At 46.2% G+C, this 23,035-nt stretch overlaps 1 protein-coding gene across 2 annotated transcripts in view; it reads left to right on the top strand.

Annotated features, from left to right (window-relative positions):
• The first annotated feature begins 2,133 nt into the window (after nt 1-2,133).
• NDE1 (nudE neurodevelopment protein 1) overlaps nt 2,134-23,035 on the top strand; it is a 32,931-nt gene continuing 12,029 nt past the window's right edge. For both annotated transcript variants that reach the window (XM_059155627.1, XM_059155628.1), the window contains exons 1-4: nt 2,134-2,217; nt 9,703-9,826; nt 11,247-11,400; nt 16,394-16,542. In XM_059155627.1, coding sequence (XP_059011610.1) covers nt 9,744-9,826; nt 11,247-11,400; nt 16,394-16,542 — 386 coding nt within the window. In that variant the 5' untranslated portion in view covers nt 2,134-2,217; nt 9,703-9,743. The remainder of the gene's footprint in view (nt 2,218-9,702; nt 9,827-11,246; nt 11,401-16,393; nt 16,543-23,035) is intronic.

Genomic DNA, 23,035 nt, shown 5'->3' with positions numbered 1-23,035 from the left:
ACTAAAGGAGTTTCTCCCACAGCAACTTCTCTTCTGCCTGTGTCCAGTTTAGTGCTTTGAAATAATAAATTACAATGGAGGGACGTAAGCAAGAGAAACTGAGCTCTCTGCTAATTCATATCTAAAAGCTACAAGGAAAACACTGAATAAAGGGAGGAAAACGTTTTAACATGCTCCAAAATTTTCTTTTCTTGTAAAGGTTTTACGCAATAAAAGCCATTTCCTTAAATTATTCCTGAGAACTTTCATGATAATCATTTCAGTGTCCTCCCTGTTGTTTTCATGGAAAATGAAGGAAATTGTAAACGAGCTCGTTTAAGTGACTTGATCAATGCCATTCAGGCAGAACTGGCAACTCATGGATTCGCTCTTCAGTTTATCTGTAAACTGAGATGGTTACTCCCTGCCCAGAAACCTCACGCAGTGGTGAGAGTAAAAAAAATTCTGAAGATGAACGAAAGCATCAGAGGAAAAGTTTTGAGAGGAGGGTGTGTATAATATATTTAGTGTTTGTGAGCAGGATGGAAGTTTCCTGAAAGACATTTTGGTCTTAACCCTATTGATACAGATAGTGAGGTTACCTTTTGCATCTCTTCAAGAACTAGCAAGGAGTCAAAACAAAGTCGAATTAGAGAAAGGTCATTCTTAACCACGGCATGGAGGCAGGAAGGATTCTAAGAGTATGGCCATAGGCCTCAGAATAGCTAAAAATCTCTTTGCCTCTGGAGTAATGTTAGAGAATGAGGGTGTAGGCGTCAAACAGACCCAGGTTTGAAGCCTGGTTTGTTATTACTAATTGGGACTCCTTGGGCAACACATTTAATTTCCTGCACCTTTGTTTCCTCTCTTTATTGAGGACAATAAAATTGCTTTTCTGTGGTTCTCATCATCTGGATCTCAGCTCCATTGTCATTTCCATCTAGCAGCCTTCCTTGATCATCTGAAGGGAAGGTCCTGGCCCTTTTCTCTCAAATGACCCTGTTTATTCCGAAATTATTACTTACAAGCATCTGAAATTATTTTACTCTTTCTTTCTGTTTGCTGATTTAGTGTCTTGCTTTCTTAGTAGCATAAGACTTTTGCGGACTGGCATGTTGTCTGACATTTGTGTTATAAGCTTGAGTGCTCAACAAATATTTGTTGGTGAACAGTTGGGATTGTGTGAGAATAAGAAAACCCTTTCAGGGGCGCCTGGGTGGCTCAGTGGGTTAAAGCCTCTGCTTTCAGCTCAGGTCATGATCCCAGGATCCTGGGATTGAGCCCCACATGGGGCTCTCTGCTTAGCTGTGAGCCTGCTTCCCCCTCTCTCTCTGTCTCTCTGCCTACTTGTGATCTCTGTCTGTCAAATAAATAAATAAAATCCTAAAAAGAAAATTTTATATATATATATATATATATATATATATATAGAATAGAGCCATGTCATGAAGTTGGCCTTGTGTCTGACACATAACCAATGAACAAATCACAATCACTCCAGAATTGCACAGATTGTATTTAACTTTACTCGGCACTGTCCTAAATGTTTTACAGACTCCAAGTTTGTCTCTGCATAACCTCAAGGTAGAATCCTTCACGGGCCTCCCATTTTATAGATGAGGAAACTAAGTCACAGAGAGTTTAAGTCACTCGCCCAAGATCAACCGGCTAGGAGGAGTACAGCTAGCATTCAAAGCCAGGCTCGAAACCAGACCCTGACACACGAAGTTCGCTGCCTTTGAAAAAAGATAATGATGTCGAAATTTTTATTTTGGGTGCAAAGAACATGGAACATTGATTGCTTAGCCTAAGCGGACCTGGATCTTTGTCTTTCCCTTGATGTGGGGAAAATGCAAACAGTGTCGTATTTTCTTGACCGGAGTAGTATTTTCTTGACCAGCGTGGCCCTCGCGTCCAAGCCCGTCCCCGGATACCCAGAGAACCGCCTGCACACTCCAAGGCGGTCCAGGTGCCTGCCCAGCCGCGGGGAGCCTCCCAGGCCTGGGCCGGCCCCGTGCCGCCGCCTGGCCACGCGGCGCCCGGGCCCTGGGAAAAAAAGTTTCCAAACGGCGCTGCTAGGCGCTGATTGGCCCAGGCGGACGCGGTCCCGTGGCGCCGCAGCCAATAGTCGGCGCCCGCCGCGGGCGCGGGGGTGGGGGTGGGGGCGGGGGCGGTGGTCTGAGGCCCGGGCAGTGCCGTCCGCCGCTGCCGCCGCCCGTCCTCGCGGACCGAGCCGGGGTAAGTGCTGAGCTGCGGGGGCCCGGAGCGGGGACCGTCCCGGGACCGCCGCCACCACCGGCACACTCTTTTGCCCGCCCTGGCGCCCGCCACGCCCTCGGGACCGCCGGGAGCCGCCTTGCAGGGACCCTGCCGCGCCCCTCGCTCGCGCGTCTCTTCCCCGCTGCTTGTCCTCCGCGGGTCCCGGGCGCGGGGCTCAAAAATCCCGCTCTCTGCAGGCTCCTTTCCTAACTTTGTGCCTTCCCACTCTTGGGTCCTCGCGCCCAGCTCCTCGCCTTTGCCAACTTTCTCTTCTAGCGCTGGCTGGTCTCCGACCAGCTGCCCTCCGCTCCCTCCATGACTTCCTCGGTCCTTCGTGCCCTCCTCGTCTCCAGCCCCCGCCGCCTGGCTCCTCTGCCCTCCAGCCCGCCCACCCCCACTCCAGGCTGCCCTCCTCACTCTCTTGGTCTCTTCTCAGCCCCTGCCACCCCCTTTTCCTCCTGCTGCCCCAGACCCTCCCTCATTCCTCGTGTGGCCCCCCCGCCCCACACCCCCGTCCCGCCGCCCACTACACCCTCTAGTTCAGGCCTCTTTCCAACCCCCCCCCCACCCCCCTGCCCCGCAGCTTGGCATCTCCCTGCCTTCGGGATCGTGTTTGGAACTGTCTCTTTCCCTCTGCTTTTCTCAGATCTCTGCGGCAGGAAGGTTCAGATTTCCCGTGACAGCACTTTGGGGAAGGATTGGATAAAGGATGAAAATGCTTATTCTACAGTTTGAATGCAGGGGTGGGGCTTCCTTGCCTCCCTGAGGTCGTGGGAAATCCCGCCATCACCTTGACACCGCTTTTTGGGAAGCTGCCTTATCTTCTCCAGTCATCTCTGGTTCTCTGCCTCCTGAGGGTCTGAGCTCCCCTGCTTTCTTTGTCCAGGCTTTGTACCAGGTGGTGCCTCTTTCTACTTTTAGCCTCCAGGTCCTTTTTTAACTTCTTTTCTAAAGAAACGGCCTTTACAGTGTGCACTGGGCAGAGATTTGTCATTTTCTATGCTGGTTTTGTTTCTGTATTCTTGGATAGGATGGCATTTTAGGACCCAGATAGGGTGCTTTGAAGAGCAATTGGATCCCAGTGACTGACTCCCAGAGCCACTTACCTGACCCCACCGCCACACTGGTCTTTAACCAGGTTTGAAACTTAACTCTTTCCCCTTATTGTGTCCTTTGTGTGGGATTAGATCCCGGAAATCTCAGGGGTGTCCCATTGGCATATTTTATCTATCCTCTCACTTTGGATAATAGTTTCTTAACTTGGCTTACTCTGTTTAGATGTTATTTTTGTTTCCAAAGTGTGTTCTTTTGCCTTAGAACGTGTGAGCCCAGAGAGATTACACTCCCTTTCTTTACCAGCTAATTTCCTAAAGTGAGTTGGCCTGCGTACAGAACGTTGGTGTCAGCAGCTCAGACTTTCTGCACCTGGTACTGATCTAAGTGCTTTCTGTCTGCCTCTTCCAGTAGTGCTTTAGCACTTAGTAGGTATTTGGAAATGTTCAAGAAGGGACAGAGGAGAGGGAAATCACAGAAGGAAAACATCTTTCCCTGGCATCTTTGTGTTTTTTTTTTTTTTAATTTTTTTTTTTTAAGATTTTATTTATTTGACACAGCACAAGCAAGGGGAGTGGCAGGCAGAGGGAGAGGGAGAAGCAGCCCCCCTACCTCTAGAGCAGGGTGCCAATGCAGGGCTCTATCCCAGGACCCAAGAATCATGACCTGAGCCAAAGGCAGATGCCCATCCAACAGAGCCACCTAGGCACCTCTTTTCCTGGCATCTTGATTCAGTAGAATAAAATTATCTTGGAACAATAGCCCTCCTATTTTTCCATTCTATATTTTGATCTGAGTTTAAGCTTTTTAAATTTTCAAAGGCAGCATATGCTTACTGTAAAAATCAATGGATATAGTAGTGTTCCCTGTACAGGTTCTTATCTCAGTGTCTGCTTTACCCCCATTTGGTACATGCTTCCAGACCCTTTTAGATTCATGCATGCAGAGAGAGCGAGATGCCTTTATTTTTATTTATTTTTAAAGATTTTTACTTATTTGAGAGAGCGAGAGAGAGATTGAGAGAAGTAGTAGGGGGAAGGGAAGAGGGAGAAGCAGACTCCCTGCATCCCATTACCCTGGGATCCTGACCTGAGCCCAAGGCAGATGCTTAACTGACTGAGCCACTCAGGCGCCCAAGACATACCTTTATAAACAAAATTGGCACTCTTTCCTAACGTATCATGAACTTTCTTCCATATTAGTTCATTTACTTCTTAACAACTGCGTAATTTTCCAAAACAGCCCTCTGTTGACAGTTGTTTTCTCCAGTTTTCCACATCAGTGAATGATGGCATACAGCCTTGAGTATGTGTCCTTGCATGCCTATCTAAGTATTTTTGGAGGAAGATCATTATAGCCTTTGAAAGCACAGAGACAGAAGCCAGACTTGCTGACTCTTGACTGGTTTTGCCCCTGTGATGCCACTTCTGCAAAATGTGGAGCCTGCGTCATAACCTAGGAGCTGTTGAAGCACGTGCAGACACTTGGCCCCCCGTCTTTCAGTCCCCTCCCTTTCCCTTCAGCTTCTCCCTTTGTTTTGATTGGGAAGGACTGAGGTTGGCGTGGAGAAGGGTGGTGAGTTAATTCTTGATAGTTTATACGTGTCTGCGGCCTCCTGACCAGCTGTGCTGGCTTTCTTCACTCCTAGGAAAGCCAAGGGAGAATGCTTTGTTTTCTCTAGGGTTTTGAAATCAAAGGTGGAGTGGAAGATCTAAGTTATGCAAAACAGAGAAGACATACTTTTTGAACTTTTTGCTCCCAGCTTGTTCTTTCTTGCCTGCTGTGGCACATACTTTTGAGGTGCCCATTAGGTTTGTCCACAGAGCCCCTGGGGCACGATGGCCTGATGGTGTATTGAGAACACAAGCACAGAGGCAGAATGCTTATAACCTTTGTAGCACAAATGAAATAAAGGCATACAGGGCTTATTTTGAAGATGGTGGGTACAGAGTTGTATATACCGAGACCCGTGCCTGTCACAGTGTGTTTGAAAGGACTGGACCAGAGGGCATCTGAAGAGTCTCTTGGCAACCCCAAGGAGACTAGGAACTTGAATTCAGAGACCCTCCAGTCACCCCCGCCCACCCTACCCCCCAACTTGCACTTGGGTCTGGTGTCTTGCACTTGCCTCTGCTGTCCACTTGCACCTCTGGAGATGGCCAAGGCCTGCAGAGTTTCTGCTCCAGCTTTTGCTTCTAAGAACCCAAGCGATGGCTCGCTTACTCTTAATAATCAAATGGCTTATAGGCGTTAAAATTGAAGTTACTAAACACCCCGCATGCGGTGGTTCAATTCAGTAGGGAGAAGGAGTTTTTCCAAGCCGTATTACCTGCTTTCTGTGGCAAAGAATAATGCACATTGGAACTGTGAGACATTTTCAAATGGCAAAGAAAAAAGCGTACGTTTTAAAGACTGTTGTTTGAGGGGTGCCTGGGTGGCTCAGTGGGTTAAAGCCTCTGCCTTCCACTCAGGTCATGATCCCGGGGTCCTGGGATCGAGCCCCGCATTGGGCTCTCTGCTCTGCGGAGAGCCTGCTTCCTCCTCTCTGTCTGCCTGCCTCCCTGCCTACTTGTGATCTCTCTCCCTATCAAATAAATAAAACCTTAAAAAAAAAAAAAAAAAAGACTTGTTTGAGAACAAAATGAAGTTCAGCTGTTACTTCTTCTTAGTCTATGGTAAATTTTTCCTAAGGAGTGTTGTTAAAATGCAGGGGGGTTTCGGGTTGAAATGCCAGGCCTGGTGTTTTTGCCCTTTAATTGAAGTAGCTACAGACAGTGCAGGCTGTGGCAGGAGCTCAGGTCTCTGCTTAGCTTCTTGCCACCACCCCACCCAATCCCAAACCAGAACCTTCCCATCAGCGCGGTTGTAATTAGAGCCTCTGGCATAATGGAAGTGCCTCCTAAAACATCTCAAATTCATTCCTTTCCTGAGGATTAAGTTTTAGTCCTCACTGGCTGTGTTTTATTTAGGAAGCTTTTTTCCTAAAACTCATCTGTCACGAGAGTGCAGTTATGAAACCCCAAGGATACTATCAGATATTCCTTACCACGTACACCTGGGCAGGGGGCTGTTTCGAACATGGTATCCTCTCCTGCCCTTTCCCACTAATGAGATGACACTCTGGTGCTGAGGGAATGTCGAGTTTTCCCCGTTCTGACAAACCTCTTAGGGATTTACAGATGTCAACTATAAGCTAGTCTTCAGAGGTTTCTAGCTTCTTGCCTGCCTTTAACCTCACATCCCTACCTGCTAGTGGTCTATCTCTAGCTTCCCTTTTGCTCATTCATTCCACAAGCATTTATTGAGTTCCTGTTATGTGCCAGGCACAGTTTCTAGGCATCGGGATAAAAAAGCAAGAAGGAGAAGGCCCCTGTGCTCAACAATTGACATTCCGGTGGGGGAAGATAAAAACAAAACTCAAAATGATGAAATAAGACCAAGCAGAGGTTAATGTAGTAGTGAAGGGCTAGAGGGGATATTTGGTGGATTATTCAAATAAGGTCTCTGTAGGGACGATATTCCAGCTGAGATCTGAATGACAAGAAGGGTACCTGGGCAGAGATCTGAGGGAGAAGCATTCTAGGCAGAGAACAGCAAGTGCAAAGGTCCTGAGGTGAGAACAAGCTGGGTGTGCTCAAGGAACAAAAAGAGGGCCATCTGACTTAAACATAAACTAATGAAGGGGGTAGGGTTGGGGGATGTTTAGGCAGGAACTAATTACATTGAATATTGGATATGATATTTTCCCAAATGTCAGGAAAAGCCAGTCCACATTCATTTTCCCTAGTCCCTCAGTTTTTTACCCTATTACATGGACTCCCGTGCCATGCAGTTGAGACCGTCCTCTGTAAGGTTGTGGCTGCACAGTACTCTGTTCCATGGGTTCTTGACACTTACAGGGGCTAGTTTGGTGACTTCATAACAGATGAGTTCTGGGCTCATTAGACCTTAAGACTTGAGCAGGGAGTACTGGACCTAAATTTCCCCTTACCCATTGCCATGTTATTTGCTGTTCACTCTAGGTACTCTGTTCTTTTTACTTTCAGCAAATGACATTTTTTCACTGCTTACCTTAATTAGGACCCTCCATGGCAGCCATCCAACCCTAACTGGTGTAGTCAAGAAAGGGAATTGGTTATCTCTCATAATCTTAAATCAGGTATGACTGGGTCCAGGTGTTCAAATGATACCATCAGGACCCAGTGTCTCCACCTCTTGGCCCTGCTTTCCTCTGTTTTGGCTTCATTCTCTGGCAGACTCTCCCTTGTGATGGAAAGATGATCACTGGCAGCTCCAAGCTTACTTCCTACCATCTACCCTAGTGGGAAGAGTTTTTCTTTCTTTTTTTCTCCTAGCTTTATGGAAATATAATTGATATAGAACGTTGTGTAAGTTTAAGGTGTCTAACATGATGGTTTGATAAATGCATATATTATGAAACCATTAACACAATAAGGTTCATTAACACTTTCGGAGTGTCTCTCTTGATGACTCTGCAAAAGCCCTAGGCCTGGACACCAGTTTGCTCAGCTCTGGGTAGGGTCACCCCTGAACCAGTCACTGGCCTAGTTTGAATTAGACCCATCCTTTTACTGGCTCAGCTTGGGTTCAGCCCACCTCTGAGCCATCCCTTCTGTAATGGGCCTCCTCCTATATGCTGGTTGTCAGTAGATCTGAATCACATGGAATGAATGGCGGGTTGGTTTCCCCGAGATTGGAGTGGTGCGACAGAAATATGGAAGAAGAAATGCTGGACTGGAAAAGGATCGACAAATGAACAGCTTTCTACTCTTTCCAGCTTCTGTGTGCCCATCCAGCTTTCAGAGAAACTCTGTTCCCCAGAAGGGGTTGGGTGGGACACATGGCGTGTTCTCTCTGAATGAGACAAGGGAGAGAAATCCGGAAGGAGACATTGAGTATAGGTACTAGCACATCCAATTATCAAAAAGGGCTGTGCTTAAATATAATTGTTTGATTTTTTTTTTTTAACCAGGGATCCAGAAGTTGGTGATTGTGTCCATGTCCACACTAACATATTTAGCTGAATGAATCATGTTTGTAGTAAAAAATATAGCTTATTATGGGGCGCCTGGGTGGCTCAGTCAGTTCAGCGTCCAACTTTTGATTTGGGCTCAGGTTGTGATTCACAGTCCTGAGATCAAGCCCTGTGCTCTGAGCTGGAGTCAGCTTAGGATTCTCTCCCTCTGTGTCCCCCACCCCCCCTCAAAAAAACAAAACAAATATACAGCTTGTTAATGCCTTGCAAAGTGAGGGGTTGCTTTCATTCTTTTGTTCCTAAGGACACCAGATTGTGAGCTCCCTTGAGAGAAGGAAGGGACCTTGGAGATATCTCATTTGGGTTCCTGATGAACTTTTGACAAGCTCAGAGCCTTAAATTCAGAGAATAAGCTGTTATTTGGAGAGGCTCTGTCAGTGGGGAGTCTGTAAACTGCCCTCTGTTCCTAGAGATCCGTTCCCCAGCCTCTGCTCTGGATCTCTCCAAGTCCTCAGAGCCAATTCCCACCCCCTACGCTCTAGCTACTGTCCTGTTTGTCTGCTTTTCACACCCAGCTCTCCAAAATTTCCTCTACTTCCTCTTCTTCACCTCCTCAAAGCTCCTCCGCCCAATTTATTCCTCCTCCCCACTCCACTGTGTTGAAACTACTCTTGCTCACATCACCAGTGACCGACATTTCGCTGAGTCTCCTGGGTATTTTCCAGTCCTTATCTTAGTTTCTGTGTTATATCATGGCTACTGTGGACCGGTGCTGCTTTTCCCCTTGACACCATCTATCTACTCCCAGGACAGCTCACGGTCTGATTCTTGTCTCTTCATTTCTCTCCTGTCTCCTTAGATGACTGTTTCTTTCTTGGCCTACCAGTCAAACATTGGCATTCCTCAGAGTTCCATAAATAGTCCTTACTAGATTTTCCAGCAGTTCCATCCCGAGAAAGAAGGAAGAACCTGCTACAGGCTCCTGACTCTTATATTTGTATCAGCCCAGAATTCACCCCTGAGTTTTAGCTCTCTTGTTGCTTCTTTGTGTGTCACTGGCATGTCAAATTAGAAATATCCCAACTGGGCTCATTATCCTCTTGCCCCAAAGACGTCCCATTCTCCTGGTGGTGGGGATGGTCGTGGCACCAGTTGTCTAAACCATAACCCCAGGAGAGGTCTTCCCCTCCTTTTTTTTTTCCCCCTTGCCCCCCTTCCCCAAATGAATAACATCTGGGTAGCTTTATGTATTCATGAACTTGAGGGTGGGCTGCATTTTGGCTGGGCTTGGTTCCAGTTTTTGGCAATGTTTTATCATTTAATGCAACATAAAATTCAGGAAGGTGCCCTCCCCCTCATTGAAGAGGAGCTCTTTTACCAGACATGGGTAATAATGTTAAAGCTTTCTCTCCTAGACACCATGCCACAAGAAGAGTGAGCTCCTGCTGTTTTCACCATGGAGGAGTCAGGAAAGACTTTCAGCTCTGGGGAGGAAGAGGCAAACTACTGGAAAGATATGGCTATGACCTACAAGCAAAGGTCAGTCTTCCAAAGTCCACCCTGATTTTTTTTTTCCCATCGTGGTGGCAGCCACCATTCATTTGGGGGCGTCAAGCCCTCCGAAGGACTTGACACATGTTCCGTCCATTAAATCTCAAAACTGCTTCGTGAGGAAACCATTATCACCCCATTTTGCAAATGAGGAACTGAGCCTCAGGGAAGGCCAGTAACTTGCCCAAGGAGGGCACACCAGCCTGTAAGCAGCCGGGCTAGAATGTGAGCGCCAAAGCCTCTGGTCCTAAGAAACTGGTGTGTTCCTGCCCATCCTACTTCCTGGCAGGGTTTCATCCATTATGGATGCCCTATCTGGTCGGTCCCTGTGCCTGACCGAAAGGGTTGTTGCAGATTTTAATTGTGAAACCAGCGATTCGGTGTCCCTATCTGAGAGTAGAGAATGTGTGTGTGTGTGTGTGTGTGTGTGCGCGCGCGCGCGCGCACGCAGTACTGTTTCTTTTTATTTCTCATGGACTCTTACACTCTCTGTGTGGAGGTCTTATTTCAGTCCCTTTCATTTCCTTATTCATAATTGGACTTAAAGATAACTCAGGTTTAGTACTTTCTTTTTTTTTAAGATTTTATTTATTTACTTGACAGAGAGATCACAAGTAGGCAGAGAGGCAGGCAGAAAGGGAGGAAGCAGGCTTCCCACTGAGCAGAGAGCCTAATGCAGGGCTCCATCCCAGGACCCTGAGCTGAAGGCAGAGGCTTTACCCACTGAGCCACGCAGGTGCCCCAGGTTTAGTATTTTAAAAAAAAAAAAAAAATGTTGCTTGACTTTTGAGGACTGAGGGGTCGGAACCGGGTGTCTGGAGTTGGCCAGGGTACACTGTAGTGGTGGGATAAGCACACATTTATATGAGGCCCAATTCTTGCTTACAAGAATATCTGCGGAGGGTACGCAGTCCCAAGTATATTTACCCCATGTCGAGTTCAAAAACAAAATATATTGAATGAATGAGCGGAGAGTGAATTGGTAAAGAAATGGCTTTGGAGATAGGCAGCCCTGGGTTCAGGCACGAGCTCTGCTGCTGACTCACATCAGAAGACCTTGAGACAAGTCTTTTTTTTTTTAAGATTTTATTTATTTATTTGACAGACAGAGATCACAAGTAGGCAGAGAGGCAGGCAGAGAGAGAGGGGGAAGCAGGCTCCCTGCTGAGCAGAGAGCCTGATGTGGGGCTTGATCCCAGGACCCTGAGATCATGACCTGAGCCGAAGGCAGAGGCTTTAACCCACTGAGCCACCCAGGTGCCCCGAGACAAGTCTTACCTGTAAAATAAAGGGAAGGCTAGTTTCTGCCTGGAAAGGGGCTGAAAAAACAGCCAATCGACACCTCACCCTCGACAGCCCAGGGAGGTGCTCGGTACATGATCACCTAACGCGTCTGGCACTCCCGCAGGGCAGAGAACACACAGGAGGAGCTCCGAGAATTCCAGGAGGGCAGCCGGGAATATGAAGCCGAACTGGAGACGCAGCTGCAGCAGATCGAGACCAGGAACAGGGACCTGCTGTCAGAAAATAACCGCCTCCGCATGGAGCTGGAGACCATCAAGGTGAGGGGGCACAGACCAGGGCTGATTCCAGCGTGGCGTGTGTGCCTGGGAAAGCGAGCCCAGCCGTGCAAGGGGCCGCGGCCAGCACCAGGTGCGCTCCCCACTCCCTCCAGGCTTGCTGGGTGGAAGTGGTGCCGGGAATCTTTTCTGCCTCTATTGGGAGGAGCTCTGTGACAAGCAAGTCACACCTAAGTCCCCATGGTCATCCTTGGGGGTCTACCACACCCTTTGCAGGTAGGCGAAAGCCAGAGTATGGAGTGTGCCTGGATTTGCTGACCTTCAGGTCATACAAAGTCCAGATTATGCTGCCCAGTGTGGTAGCCCCCAAGCTACTAGGGAAGAAGAACCAAGGGCCAGGCTTGGTGGGTAGTGGAAGCAGATGTGCTCCTAGCGCTCTGGAAGCTTTGTGACGAAGACAAAGCTAACCCCAAAAGATCTTAAAGAAAAGATGCTCAATTACATAGTACTGATCGAGAGATGCTTCTGCGAGAAGGGTCTCCATGAGCTGGAGACAGCTTCATGGGGGAGCTGGGAGGGATTTGAACTGGTGTTTGAAGGTGAGGGGAGTGTGTGGGCATGTGCACACGTCCCCAGCAGGTTGGGGCAGAGGGGTTAGTGAAGAGTTAATCCGGACCTTCTGTAGACAGAGACAAGAATGGATGTCTAGCAGACCTGAGCATCCCGGCTTTAGTCACAGCTGGGAAAAAGTGGAATCCACAATGGGTTGGGCATTGAGAGATGGGAGGGGCAGAGGAAAAACCCCAAAGACATCAGAAGCTGAGCAGTGGAGTGTAAGCTTTTCATGTCATAGACCACAGAGCCCACACTGGACATGTGCAGGTCTGACCCTCTGGCGTTTTTTGCTTAGCCTTCTGTGGCTTTTATTCAATGTTCTATCATGACAGTTTCCAAGCACAGTGCAAGGTTGAAAGAATTTTCCAGGGACCACCTGTATATCCACCACCTAGGCTCTGCCAATAAACTTTGCCATAATTGATTTTTATTTCCTGTTTATCCATCCATCAATCTGGTTTTCTTCTTTTTTTAAAAGATTTTATTTATTTATTTATTTGACAGTAGATGGAGAGGCAGGCAGAGAGAGAGAGAGGGAAGCAGGCTCCCCGCTGAGCAGAGAGCCCAATGCGGGACTTGATCCCAGGACCCTGAGATCATGACCTGAGCCGAAGGCAGCGGCTTAACCCACTGAGCCACCCAGGCGCCCCTCAATCTGGTTTTCTAATGCATTTCAAAGTGACTTGCAGACAGCTATACGCTTCTCTGTAAATACTTCAGCTTGTGGTTACTAAATAGAGTTGAGGATTTGTTTACAGTTCATTCTTTTGATAGTAAAACTGATTTCTGAGTGTTTTTTAAAGATTTTATTTAGAGAGTTCCCATGTGAGCTGGGGGAGGGGCGGAGGGAGACTCTCAAGCCCACTTCACCCTGAATACAGAACCCCACGTGGAGCTCGATCTCAGGACCCTGAGGTCATGACCTGAGCCAAAATCAAGAATTGGATGCTTAACCAACAGAGTCACCCAGGCGCCCCTAGCGTTTAAGCAGTTAATATTCAAAGTTGTAAGTCTTCGTATAAAAATCTGGATTTCTGACTTTCCTTAAGAAAAAGCATGCCAGACCTGCATTCTTCCACACCAGCGAAAAGCCAGGTAGCGGTGGCCAAGACGGAGCAAGCATTCACCAGCCCGTCCCAGTCCCCACTACTGTCCCCCAGCTCCATCCCTGACACAGGAGGATAATGCCCTTTCCTTTATCCCTACACCTGGCCCGTGCCTCTCGTTTTTGTTTTTTTAGATTTTTTTTATTTGTCAGAGAGCACACGAGCACACAAGTAGGCAGAGGGGCAGGCAGAGGTGGAGAGAGAAGCAGGCTCCCCACTGAGCAGAGAGCCCGATGTGAGACTCGATCCCAGACTCTGGGATCATGACCTGAGCCGAAGGCAGTGGCTTAACCTACTGAGCCACCCAGGCATCCCCGTGTCACTCGTTTTGTGGACAGCCCAACCCCTGCCACAGGCACTGAGGAGTCATCATGCTTAACTTGAAGGGGACTCAGGGAGCGGAAGCCGTGTGGAAGGCAGATGGGCGGTATGAACCACAGTCAGGAGCGGGACGGGGCCTCCACCGAGGCAGACCCCCGTCGAGCAATGATGAAGTAACTGCTTTAAGACCAAGCCCTTGAACCTGCAAACGCCTCTTCATGACAACCGCCTGACAGATGCCAGAGATGCAGAGCACAGAGCAGGAGAAGGAAGAGAAATGTCCGAGGGAATAGAACTACCACCGGGGCACCTGGCTGGCTTCATTGTTGGAGCGCGTAACTCAGGGTCTCGGGGTCGTGAGCTCGAGCCTGAGATGACTTTAAAACGTAATTTAAATTTAAAAGTAATTTTAAATTTAAAAGTAATTTTAAATTTAAATTTAAAAAAGTAATCTTGAGCCCCAGATTACTTTAAAAAATAGATAAACTGCCACCAGCAAATATGTGTCTGTCACCTCAGAGAAATGTTCTCCACAGAGCCTTCTTGACAACTGGCTTATTCATCACAAGTTGAATGAGAAGGCCTGTAAAGGATCAAACAGAGCGTCTGTTGATGCCTCCATCAGCTGACCGCTTATTAGAATTAGCCCCAAATGAAAGCACAATATTGAGCAACGGCTTTTCATGTCTACAAGTTCAAAGGCCATCCTTTGAATCTTGATGCTGGCGGAGAAGCCCGTTAACTGCATCATCTTGGAACCTGCATCTGAATTGGGGTTAATGACAGCGGCTCCCGGCGCTCCTGTTTTGTTTGGAGATGCATCCAGAGAAAGGGTGTGGGGTCCTCAGAGCCAGCCCTGGGAACTGGTCCTTGTGTGGGGCTTGGTCAGCCCCTCCTTGCTGGAGCAGAGTTGCTTGCTCCGCTCATGGCCAGGAAACAGAGCATCAGAGGGGACGGAGCAGGGTGAGGATGTGGCATGCCCTCCCTGTCCCCACCCTGTAAATGATCTGCTTGTTCTGTGGGAGCTCTTCTCACCACACCTCTCTGGCCCAGGCACCATTATGTCATTCTCCCCTACATCCCAACTGTTTTCTAGCAACGCCTGTGTTTACTCGATTCAGGAAAGAAGAGTGTGTCTGTTTTTCAAGCTTCCTTTCTTTCTTTTTTTTTTTTTTAAGATTTTATTTATTTGACAGCACAAGTAAGCAGAGCGGCAGACAGAGGGAGAGGGAGAAGCAGCCTCTCTGCTGAGCAGGGAGCCCAATGTGGGTCTCAACCCCAGGACCCTAAGATCATAACCTGAACCAAAGGCAGCTGCTTAACCCACTGAGCCACCCAGCCACCCTGTTTTGTTTTGTGTGTGTTTATTTTGTTTTTTTTTTTTTTTAAGATTTTAATTTTTAGGGGCGCCTGGGTGGCTCAGTGGGTTAAGCCTCTGCCTTCAGCTCAGGTCATGATCTCAGAGTTCTGGGATCGAGTCCCACATCAGGCTCTCTGCTCAGCTGGGAGCCTGCTTCCTTCTCTCTCTCTGTCTCTCTGCTCCTACTTGTGATCTCTCTCTGTCAAATAAATAAAATCTTTAAAAAAAAAAAAAAAGATTTTAAGTAATCTCCATACCCAGTGTGGGGCTCGAACTCACGACCCTAAGATGAAGGGTCGCCTACTCTACCAACTGAGCCAGCCAGCTGCCCTCAAACTTTCTAATTAGACTTTGGGCCTTTCCGGTGGGACATGTTTTGTGTGTAGATGAAGGGAAAAGCAGTGAGGGTGTTTGGTGAAGGAAGGTGGTTTGAAAGAGTAGCCAGAGCAGAATGTGTGTGTGTGTACACATGTGCGTGTGCGATCGATACCTTTGTGGCCCAGGAGGAGATGTTTGAGGGCAGTTTAGCACAGTTGTTTAATGAGCTCTAGCCCCAGGAGCCCAGATTGGATCTTGGCTCAGTCATTTGCTACCAAATGACTTTGGGCTAATGAAGTAGCCTCCGTTCACATCTCTGAAGTAGCATTAAATGAGCCAACCCAAGTATTATCCTGAGCCCAGGAGCTGGCCCCGAGTAAGCATGCAGTGAATGAATGTTAGCTGGCTGAAACTGGGCAGTGACCGATCGTGAAGTCATCTGACCCTTCCTCGCCTTGGAAAGTACTAGTCAGATCACACCAAGCTCTCTTGATAATTAATAACAGGTTGTGGGTTTTGTTTTGTTTCCTTCCTTCCTTCCCCACAAAGGTCCAGAAGTCCTCTTTAACTCCCCCATGCTGCAGGGAGCGTGTCGTCGGTCACAAAGTTAGAACAGTTGTCAGACTAAGTACATGGTTTCCTGCTCTTAGGGCGAGGCACAAGCCAACAAAGTTATTGTGATTCCTGATACACAATGCGGGGATGTCACAGGAAGTGGGTTTGTTACCCTTGTGGATGAGGCATGGAGAGGTCTATGTGGCTTCCCATGGCTGTGGACACGTTGAGCGAAGTAATTGTGTTGAAGATTGTTGGGGTCTTCTTGATACCCAGAGGCTGCAGGGACCACGTTTGGGAGGGGGCCGGGTATAAGATGCTTGTGGGCCAGAAGGCAGGAAGCACTTGGGACATAACGACTTTGAATGGTGGCCCCTCGTTCTCGCCATCTGCCCTCCCTCGCTTTAGAGTCCATGACTGTGGAGAGAAGGTTCTACTGGCTGAGGTTAGTCGTGTGTCCTGGCTGTGGTGGGGGGCTGCGAGAATGTCTGGAGCCTCCTTAGTGTGATACAAAGACCATTCCTATAAAGCTCCTAAGATAAGGGAGAGCTAGAGCCGCTAAAGAAATCAGTGCAGCCCAGTCGTGCGCCCAGGGAGGATCGGACGCTCACAACCTTACAACAACAGTGTCCACTCCAACAGGGGAGCGTCCGTTCCAGGATTAATCCCTCAGTATTTTGAAGAAGTGACAGGGAAAGGATATAAGCACAGCTTATCAGAAGTCTTAAATCCCACGCCCAGTGTCGATTTTGTCCTCCAGGAGAAGTTTGAAACGCAGCACTCGGAAGGCTACCGGCAGATCTCAGCCTTGGAGGACGACCTTGCCCAGACCAAAGCAATTAAGGATCAACTTCAGAAATACATCCGAGAGCTGGAGCAAGCAAACGATGACTTGGAAAGAGCAAAACGGTATGTCGGGAAGGAGGGGACAGGTTTGGGGCTGCACTCGTGCGGCCGTCGGCAGGTGAATGTCAGGAGGTGGCCTTTGGGCTAAGACCAGGGGATGCGGAGACATCATCCAGGGAAGGGGACGAAGTGAGAACATCCCAGGCAGAAGGATAAGCATGTGCTCCGCACCGCCCTAAGGTCCACATGCGCAGAGAACAGGACTTTTTTTTTTTTAGATTTTATTTATTTGGTAAAGAACAAACAATAAAGCTTTTTGCAGCAAAATAAATAAATAAATCTTTTTGCAGCCCAACAAAAAATTTTATTTATTCGAGAGGCAGAGGGAGAAGGAGATGCCCTCCTGAGCAGGGAGCCCGACATGGGGCTTGAACTCAGGACCCCAGGACCATGACCCAAGCTGAAAGGCTGACACTTAACCGACTGAGCCACCCAGGCACCCCAAGAATAGGATTTCTTAAATTGACGTTGTTTTGTTCAGCAGAATACTAACAATTGTAACTGATATTTATTGAATAACTACTCTGTGCCAGGCCTCCTTTTTTTGTTCAATGAAAACACTTTAAAAATTAGATATAAATTGGGGCACCTGGGTGGCTCCATGGGTTAAAGCCTCTGCCTTTGGCTCAGGTCATGGTCTCAGGGTCCTGGGATTGAGCCCCGCGTCGGGCTCTCTGCTCAGCGGGGAGCCTGCTTCCCCCTCTCGCTCTGCCTGCCTCTCTGCCTACTTGTGATCTCTCTCTTTCAAATAAATAAATAAAAACCTTAAAAAAATTAGATATAAATTACTTATAGTGACATGCACAGATTAAGCATACAGTTCCATCATTTTGAGCAAATTGTGTCTATGTTCATTGCGTGCTCTTATTAAGATATGGAACCTTTGTGTTGCCCCCATAGTCCCCTGAGTTCCTGTTAATAATAATATTATTACTAGTTTAAATATGCTTCACACCGAGCATGGAGCCCAGTGCAGGGTTTGAACTCAGAACCCGGAGATCAGGGCCTGAGCTGAGATCGAGTCAAACGCTCAACCGACTGAGCCCCCCAGGTGCCCCATGCCCTGCATTATTTTTTAGGGGTTGCTTTGGGATCATAGCATACACTTCATCATACCACTTCCTATAAAATACAATAGCCTTGCAGTCTTACAGTTTCATTTTTATTATCCTTGAACTTTCTGCTATACCCATAATACTGTTAAGTCTACAAATGCTGTGGATTCCACAATACGTTGCTATAATTTTTGCTTTTTTTAAAATGTTTTAAAGATTTTACTTATTTATTTGACAGATCACAAGTAGGCAGAGAGACAGGCAGAGAGAGAGAGGGAAGCAGGCTCCCTGCTGAGCAGAGAGCCCGATGCGGGGCTCAATCCCAGGACCCTGAGATCATGACCTGAGCCAAAGGCAGAGGCTTTATCCCACTGAGTCACCCAGGCGCCCCATAATTTTTGCTTTAAAAAGCCAAGTATATTTTAAAGAAATGAGAGTAAAAAGATGGGCTTTCATATTTCCCACATAGGTACCATTTCTGGCTCATTCTTTCCTAGGAACCTGGGTTTCCCCCTCTCCCTTCAGCTTGAAGAACTTCCCTTAGGATTTCTTGCAGCATAGGCCTGTGCACAGTGAAGTTTCCTTATTTTAGTTTTTCAAAAATGTCCTTTTCTTTTCATTCTTGAAAGGTACATCCACTGGATGTAGAACTCTGGGTTGACAGGTTTTTTTGTTTTTTTCTCGTTCAGTGGATTGTTCCACTGTCTTGTGGTTTCCTTGGTTCAGGTCAGAAGTTAGTGGTCATTTGAATCGTTACTTTCCAGTATATAATATGTTTTTTTTTCTGGCCACTCTCAGATTCTCTCTTAATTTTTTGTTTGCTGCAGTTCCTGATACGCTTCAATTATTTATTTATTTATTTATTTATTTAAAGATTTTATTTACTTATTTGACAGGGAGAAAGATCACAAGTAGACAGAGAAATAGGCAGAGAGAGAGGGGAGGAAGCAGGTTCCCTCAATCCCAGGACCTTTAACCCACTGAGCCACCCAGGCGCCCCACACTTCAATTTTATATGTACTTCACATTTTTTTAAATTGTTGGATTTAACCAGAATTGATTCTTTTTAAATTTCCTTTTAATCTCTTCAGCCAACATGGGGCTCGAACTCATGCCCCTGAGATTGAGAGTTAGCTGCTCTACCGACTGAGCCAGCCAGGCGCCCCTATATGTATTTATCTTGATATCTGGACTTCCTTAGTCTGTAAATTTCTCTTTTTGCTTAACTTAACTTTGGTCATCATTTCTCAAAGATTTGTGCTGCCCCATTTTCTCTCTTCTGGCCTTCTGGGACACCAACTACACACACATAAGTCCTTTTGATAGTGTCACACAGCCTCTTCCTTTCTACCCCCCCCCCCAATCTTTTTTTTTTGTTTGGTTCTTTAAATTGGATAATTTCTATTGATCTGGTTTCAAGTTCACGGACTCTTCTCCAATCTGCTGATAAGCCAGTTTTTTCAGTTCTGAATTTCCTTTTTTTTTTTTTTTTTAAGATTTCTTTTATTTCTTTGACAGAGCAGGAGAGAGCACAAGCAGGGGAGTAGCAGGCAGGGGAGAGGGAGAAGCAGGCTGTTTGCTGAGCAGGGAGTTTGATGTGGGGCTCGATCCCAGGACTCTGGGACCATGACCTGAGCAAAAAGCAGATGCTTAACCGACTGAGCCTTCCAGGCATCCCTGCCGCCTTTTTTTTTTTTTTTTTTAAGATTTCCTTTATTTATTTTTTTAAAGATTTATGTATCTGAGAGAGCACATGAGCAGAGAGAGAGAGAGAATCCCAAGCAGACTCCCCACTGAGTGCAGAGCCTGACACGGGGCTCGATCTCACAACCCGGAGATCATGACCTGAGCCAATATCAAGAGTCAAGCACTTAACAGACCGAGCCACCCAGGCGCCCCTGTCTTTATATTCTTGTACATAGCTACAATAGCTACTTTAAAGTCCTTTTCTGCTAGTTCTAACATCTTGGCTATCTTAGGGCTATTTCCACTGAGTGCCTTTTCTCCTGAGTTTGGGTCCCATTTTTTGTGCTCTTCCCATGTCCTGTTGAGTCATCTTGAATTCTGGACATTATGAATGATGCGTTGCAGAAACTATGGATTATGTATTTGGTTGTTTTTTTTTTTTTTCCTGGTCTATTAACTAGGCTGAACTAACACTCCCAAATTCCTGCTTCATGGGCAGTAGCTGAAATCTGTTTGATTCTCTTAGCCTTAACCAGGCTGCCTCAGGCCTGCTAAGTATAGGTATGGTTCAGGGATTAGCCCAAGATGTGGGAAGACTTTAGATGAGAATTTGACTGTGATGGTGGCTTTCTTTCACCGGAGCTGTCGGCAAAACACTGGCAGAGAGGTGACATTCACCCACTGCTGTTTCTTTCTTCTGAGTATTGGCGCCCGTTGTTGCCTGTGCCTTCAGAATGTGGCTGTTGGACCCAGAGTTTGTAGTTGTAATCTCTGGCAGCTTAGCCTGATCAGAAGTGGGATCTCTTTTCTCATCCATTTATCAGAGCTCTTTGCATATTATTTATTTATTTATTTGAGAGAGACAGAGGATGACAAAGAGTATGAGAGGGGAAGGTCAGAGGGAGAAGCAGACTCCCCGCTGAGCAGGGAGCCCGAGTCAGGACTCGATCCCGGGACTCCAGGATCATGACCTGAGCCAAAGGCAGTCACTTAACCAACTGAGCCACCCAGGCACCCCTCTTTGTATATTTTTGCCGCTCATCTCTTGTCTTGCATGAAAAATATTTCTCATAGAATAATCTCGTCTTTTGCTTTGTCTCTGGTATCATTTTCCATACAAATAATTGTTATTTTTAGGTCGTCCCGTTTATATCTCCTTTTTTAGCTTCTAGGTGTCCAGACTGCACTAGGGAAATCTCTTTGATCCCTTGATTGTGCATGTCTTCCCTTAAATTTTGTTATAGGACTTTTTTATTATTTGTTTTATACTTATATTTTTAATCTGCCTGAAATTTATTGGTCTCCTACAAGAGTGGGTCCAATTTTATGTACATAGATAGTACATAGATAGATAGATAGCCCATTGTACCAGTCCTATTTATTAAATAGATAGCCCATTGTACATAGATAGCCCATTGTACCAGTCCTATTTATTTATTTATTTATTTTTAAATTTTTTTTTTTTAAAGATTTTATTTATTTATTTGACAGAGAGAAATCACAAGTAGATGGAGAGGCAGGCAGAGAGAGAGAGAGGGAAACAGGCTCCCTGCTGAGCAGAGAGCCCGATGTGGGACTCGATCCCAGGACCCTGAGATCATGACCTGAGCCGAAGGCAGCGGCTTAACCCACTGAGCCACCCAGGCGCCCCAGTCCTATTTATTAAATACTCATTTTTTTCCATTGAATTTAACCCATCCCCAGCATATGTTAATCTCTGACATATCCTGGGATCTCATTCTGGATTCTGAAAGCTTTTTTTTTTTTTTTTTTTAAGATTTTATTTATTTATTTGACAGAGGTCACAAGTAGGCAGAGAGGCAGGCGGGGGGGTGGAGCAGGCTCCCCCCCATGAGCAGAGAGCCCGATGTGGGGCTCGATCCCAGGACCCTGGGATCATGACCTGAGCTGAAAGCAGAGGCTTTAATGCACTGAGCCACCCAGGCACCCCTCATTCTGGATTCTTTATTTTGGGGGAGTGTACGATTTATGAATTACTATACTAATACCATAATAACTTGATTACCATGACTTGGTAGTATATTCACAAGACACTAGGCATACCATTGTTTTCACTGGTGTTTCTTTGATCAAAGCAAGTCACATGGCCCAAGCCAGGAGGTGGGACAGTACATTCCAAGCACAGTGAGGCGGTAGCAAGGATGTGGGTCTAGGACCGTTGAAGAATTAGGACCATTAATGCAGTCTACCATGAAGACCGAGTACATTCACAGGTTCCAAAATAATATACAAAGAGTAGAGGTATTTTTATGCAAAAGAGCGAATAAAAATGAAAATTCATCTTACCCTCCCCCTCCCGCAAAGAGCATTCTATACACGCCATTGTACATCTTCTTTCACATAACAGTACATCTTGGAGATCTTTCAGGACACAGAGCATTCTTTGTTCTTTTTTTCCCCAAATGCATAATATTCTATTGTATGGTTGGTGTTGCATAGTACATAATAATTTATTTGTCCAGTCCCTTGTGGATGGATGTCTGCTACATTCGCATTCTTGGGCAGTGATAAGCATTGTTGTAATGAATCCTAAACGTGGCTTGTCCAGATTTTATCTGTAACATGGGTGCCCACAAGTAAAACTGCTGGGTCTAGCAATAGATGCATATGTGATTTTGGTGGTTTTGCCCATTTGTTCTGTTTGTGGCTGTATCACTTTATATTCCCAGCAGGTATGTATGTAAATTCCTCATTTCCAAATAACTTTGCTAACAGAGTGGTTTTCAAACTTTGCATTTCCGCCAGTTTAGTAAGTGACCAATGGGTATGTTTCTCAGTTGCAAGTTACAGTGTTACAAGTGTAACAGTGTTACAAGTTACTCAGTTACAAGTAACAGTCAGTTAAAAGTGTTGCTGATTCCTTTTCCTAATTTAAGAACTGTTTTATTTCTTTTTCTATGAACTCTTTATCTTTGCCTATTTTTCATTTTGGCTGCTGTTTTTCATTTCTACGGGATCATTCTACATTCATGATACAAATTGAAAATATTTGGCATTTATGTTTGTCTTCTGGCTTTTTTGTGTATGTTACTGGGAAAGGTGATTTGATTTCTCTGTAATGAGACGTATCAGTCAGTTAGGAGGGCTTTCTGCAGACTAAGGTTTGTAAAGCAATTAGTCTGTGCTTCCTTTTCCTTTTCTTCCATTTCTTTATATTTTTTAAAATTAAAGGTGTATTGCATTGACATTCTGGCCAAATGCTGAATTGTTTGGTGTTAAAATCAGAGGAGGTAGAAGGGAGGCCCAGATCTTCATTACAGAATGCATAAAGTGGGGTGCCTGGGTGGCTCAGTGGGTTAAGCCTCTGTCTTCAGCTCGGGTCATGATCTCAGGGTCTTGGGATCGAGCCCCACATCGGGCTCTCTGCTCAGCAGGGAGCCTGCTTCCTCCTCTCTCTCTGCCTGCCTCTCTGCCTACTGTGATCTCTGTCTGCCAAATAAATAAATAAATAATAATAATAGAATGCATAAAGTTCTGGAATATTGAAATTTTATTAAAAATAAAAAATCTGATGCTTTATTGTAAAATTTTAATAGTAATATTTTGAATATTTGACCAATTACTTCAAGAACAATAATTTCTTGGCCTTACCAGGTATTTGCTTGCTAAAGCTATTCTGCTGTACATCTGTAAAACGAAATGACTGACTTTTAGTTAGGGGATAAACTTGAAAGACTCAGGGCCTCATTGGAAGTAACTAAAAATTAAATACATTCCTTAAAGGTTATTTTTTG

The sequence above is a fragment of the Mustela lutreola genome, chromosome 17 (genome assembly GCF_030435805.1).
Source record: "Mustela lutreola isolate mMusLut2 chromosome 17, mMusLut2.pri, whole genome shotgun sequence".
Taxonomy (NCBI): domain Eukaryota; kingdom Metazoa; phylum Chordata; class Mammalia; order Carnivora; family Mustelidae; genus Mustela; species Mustela lutreola.
This window is presented reverse-complemented; position numbering and strand designations above follow the sequence as displayed.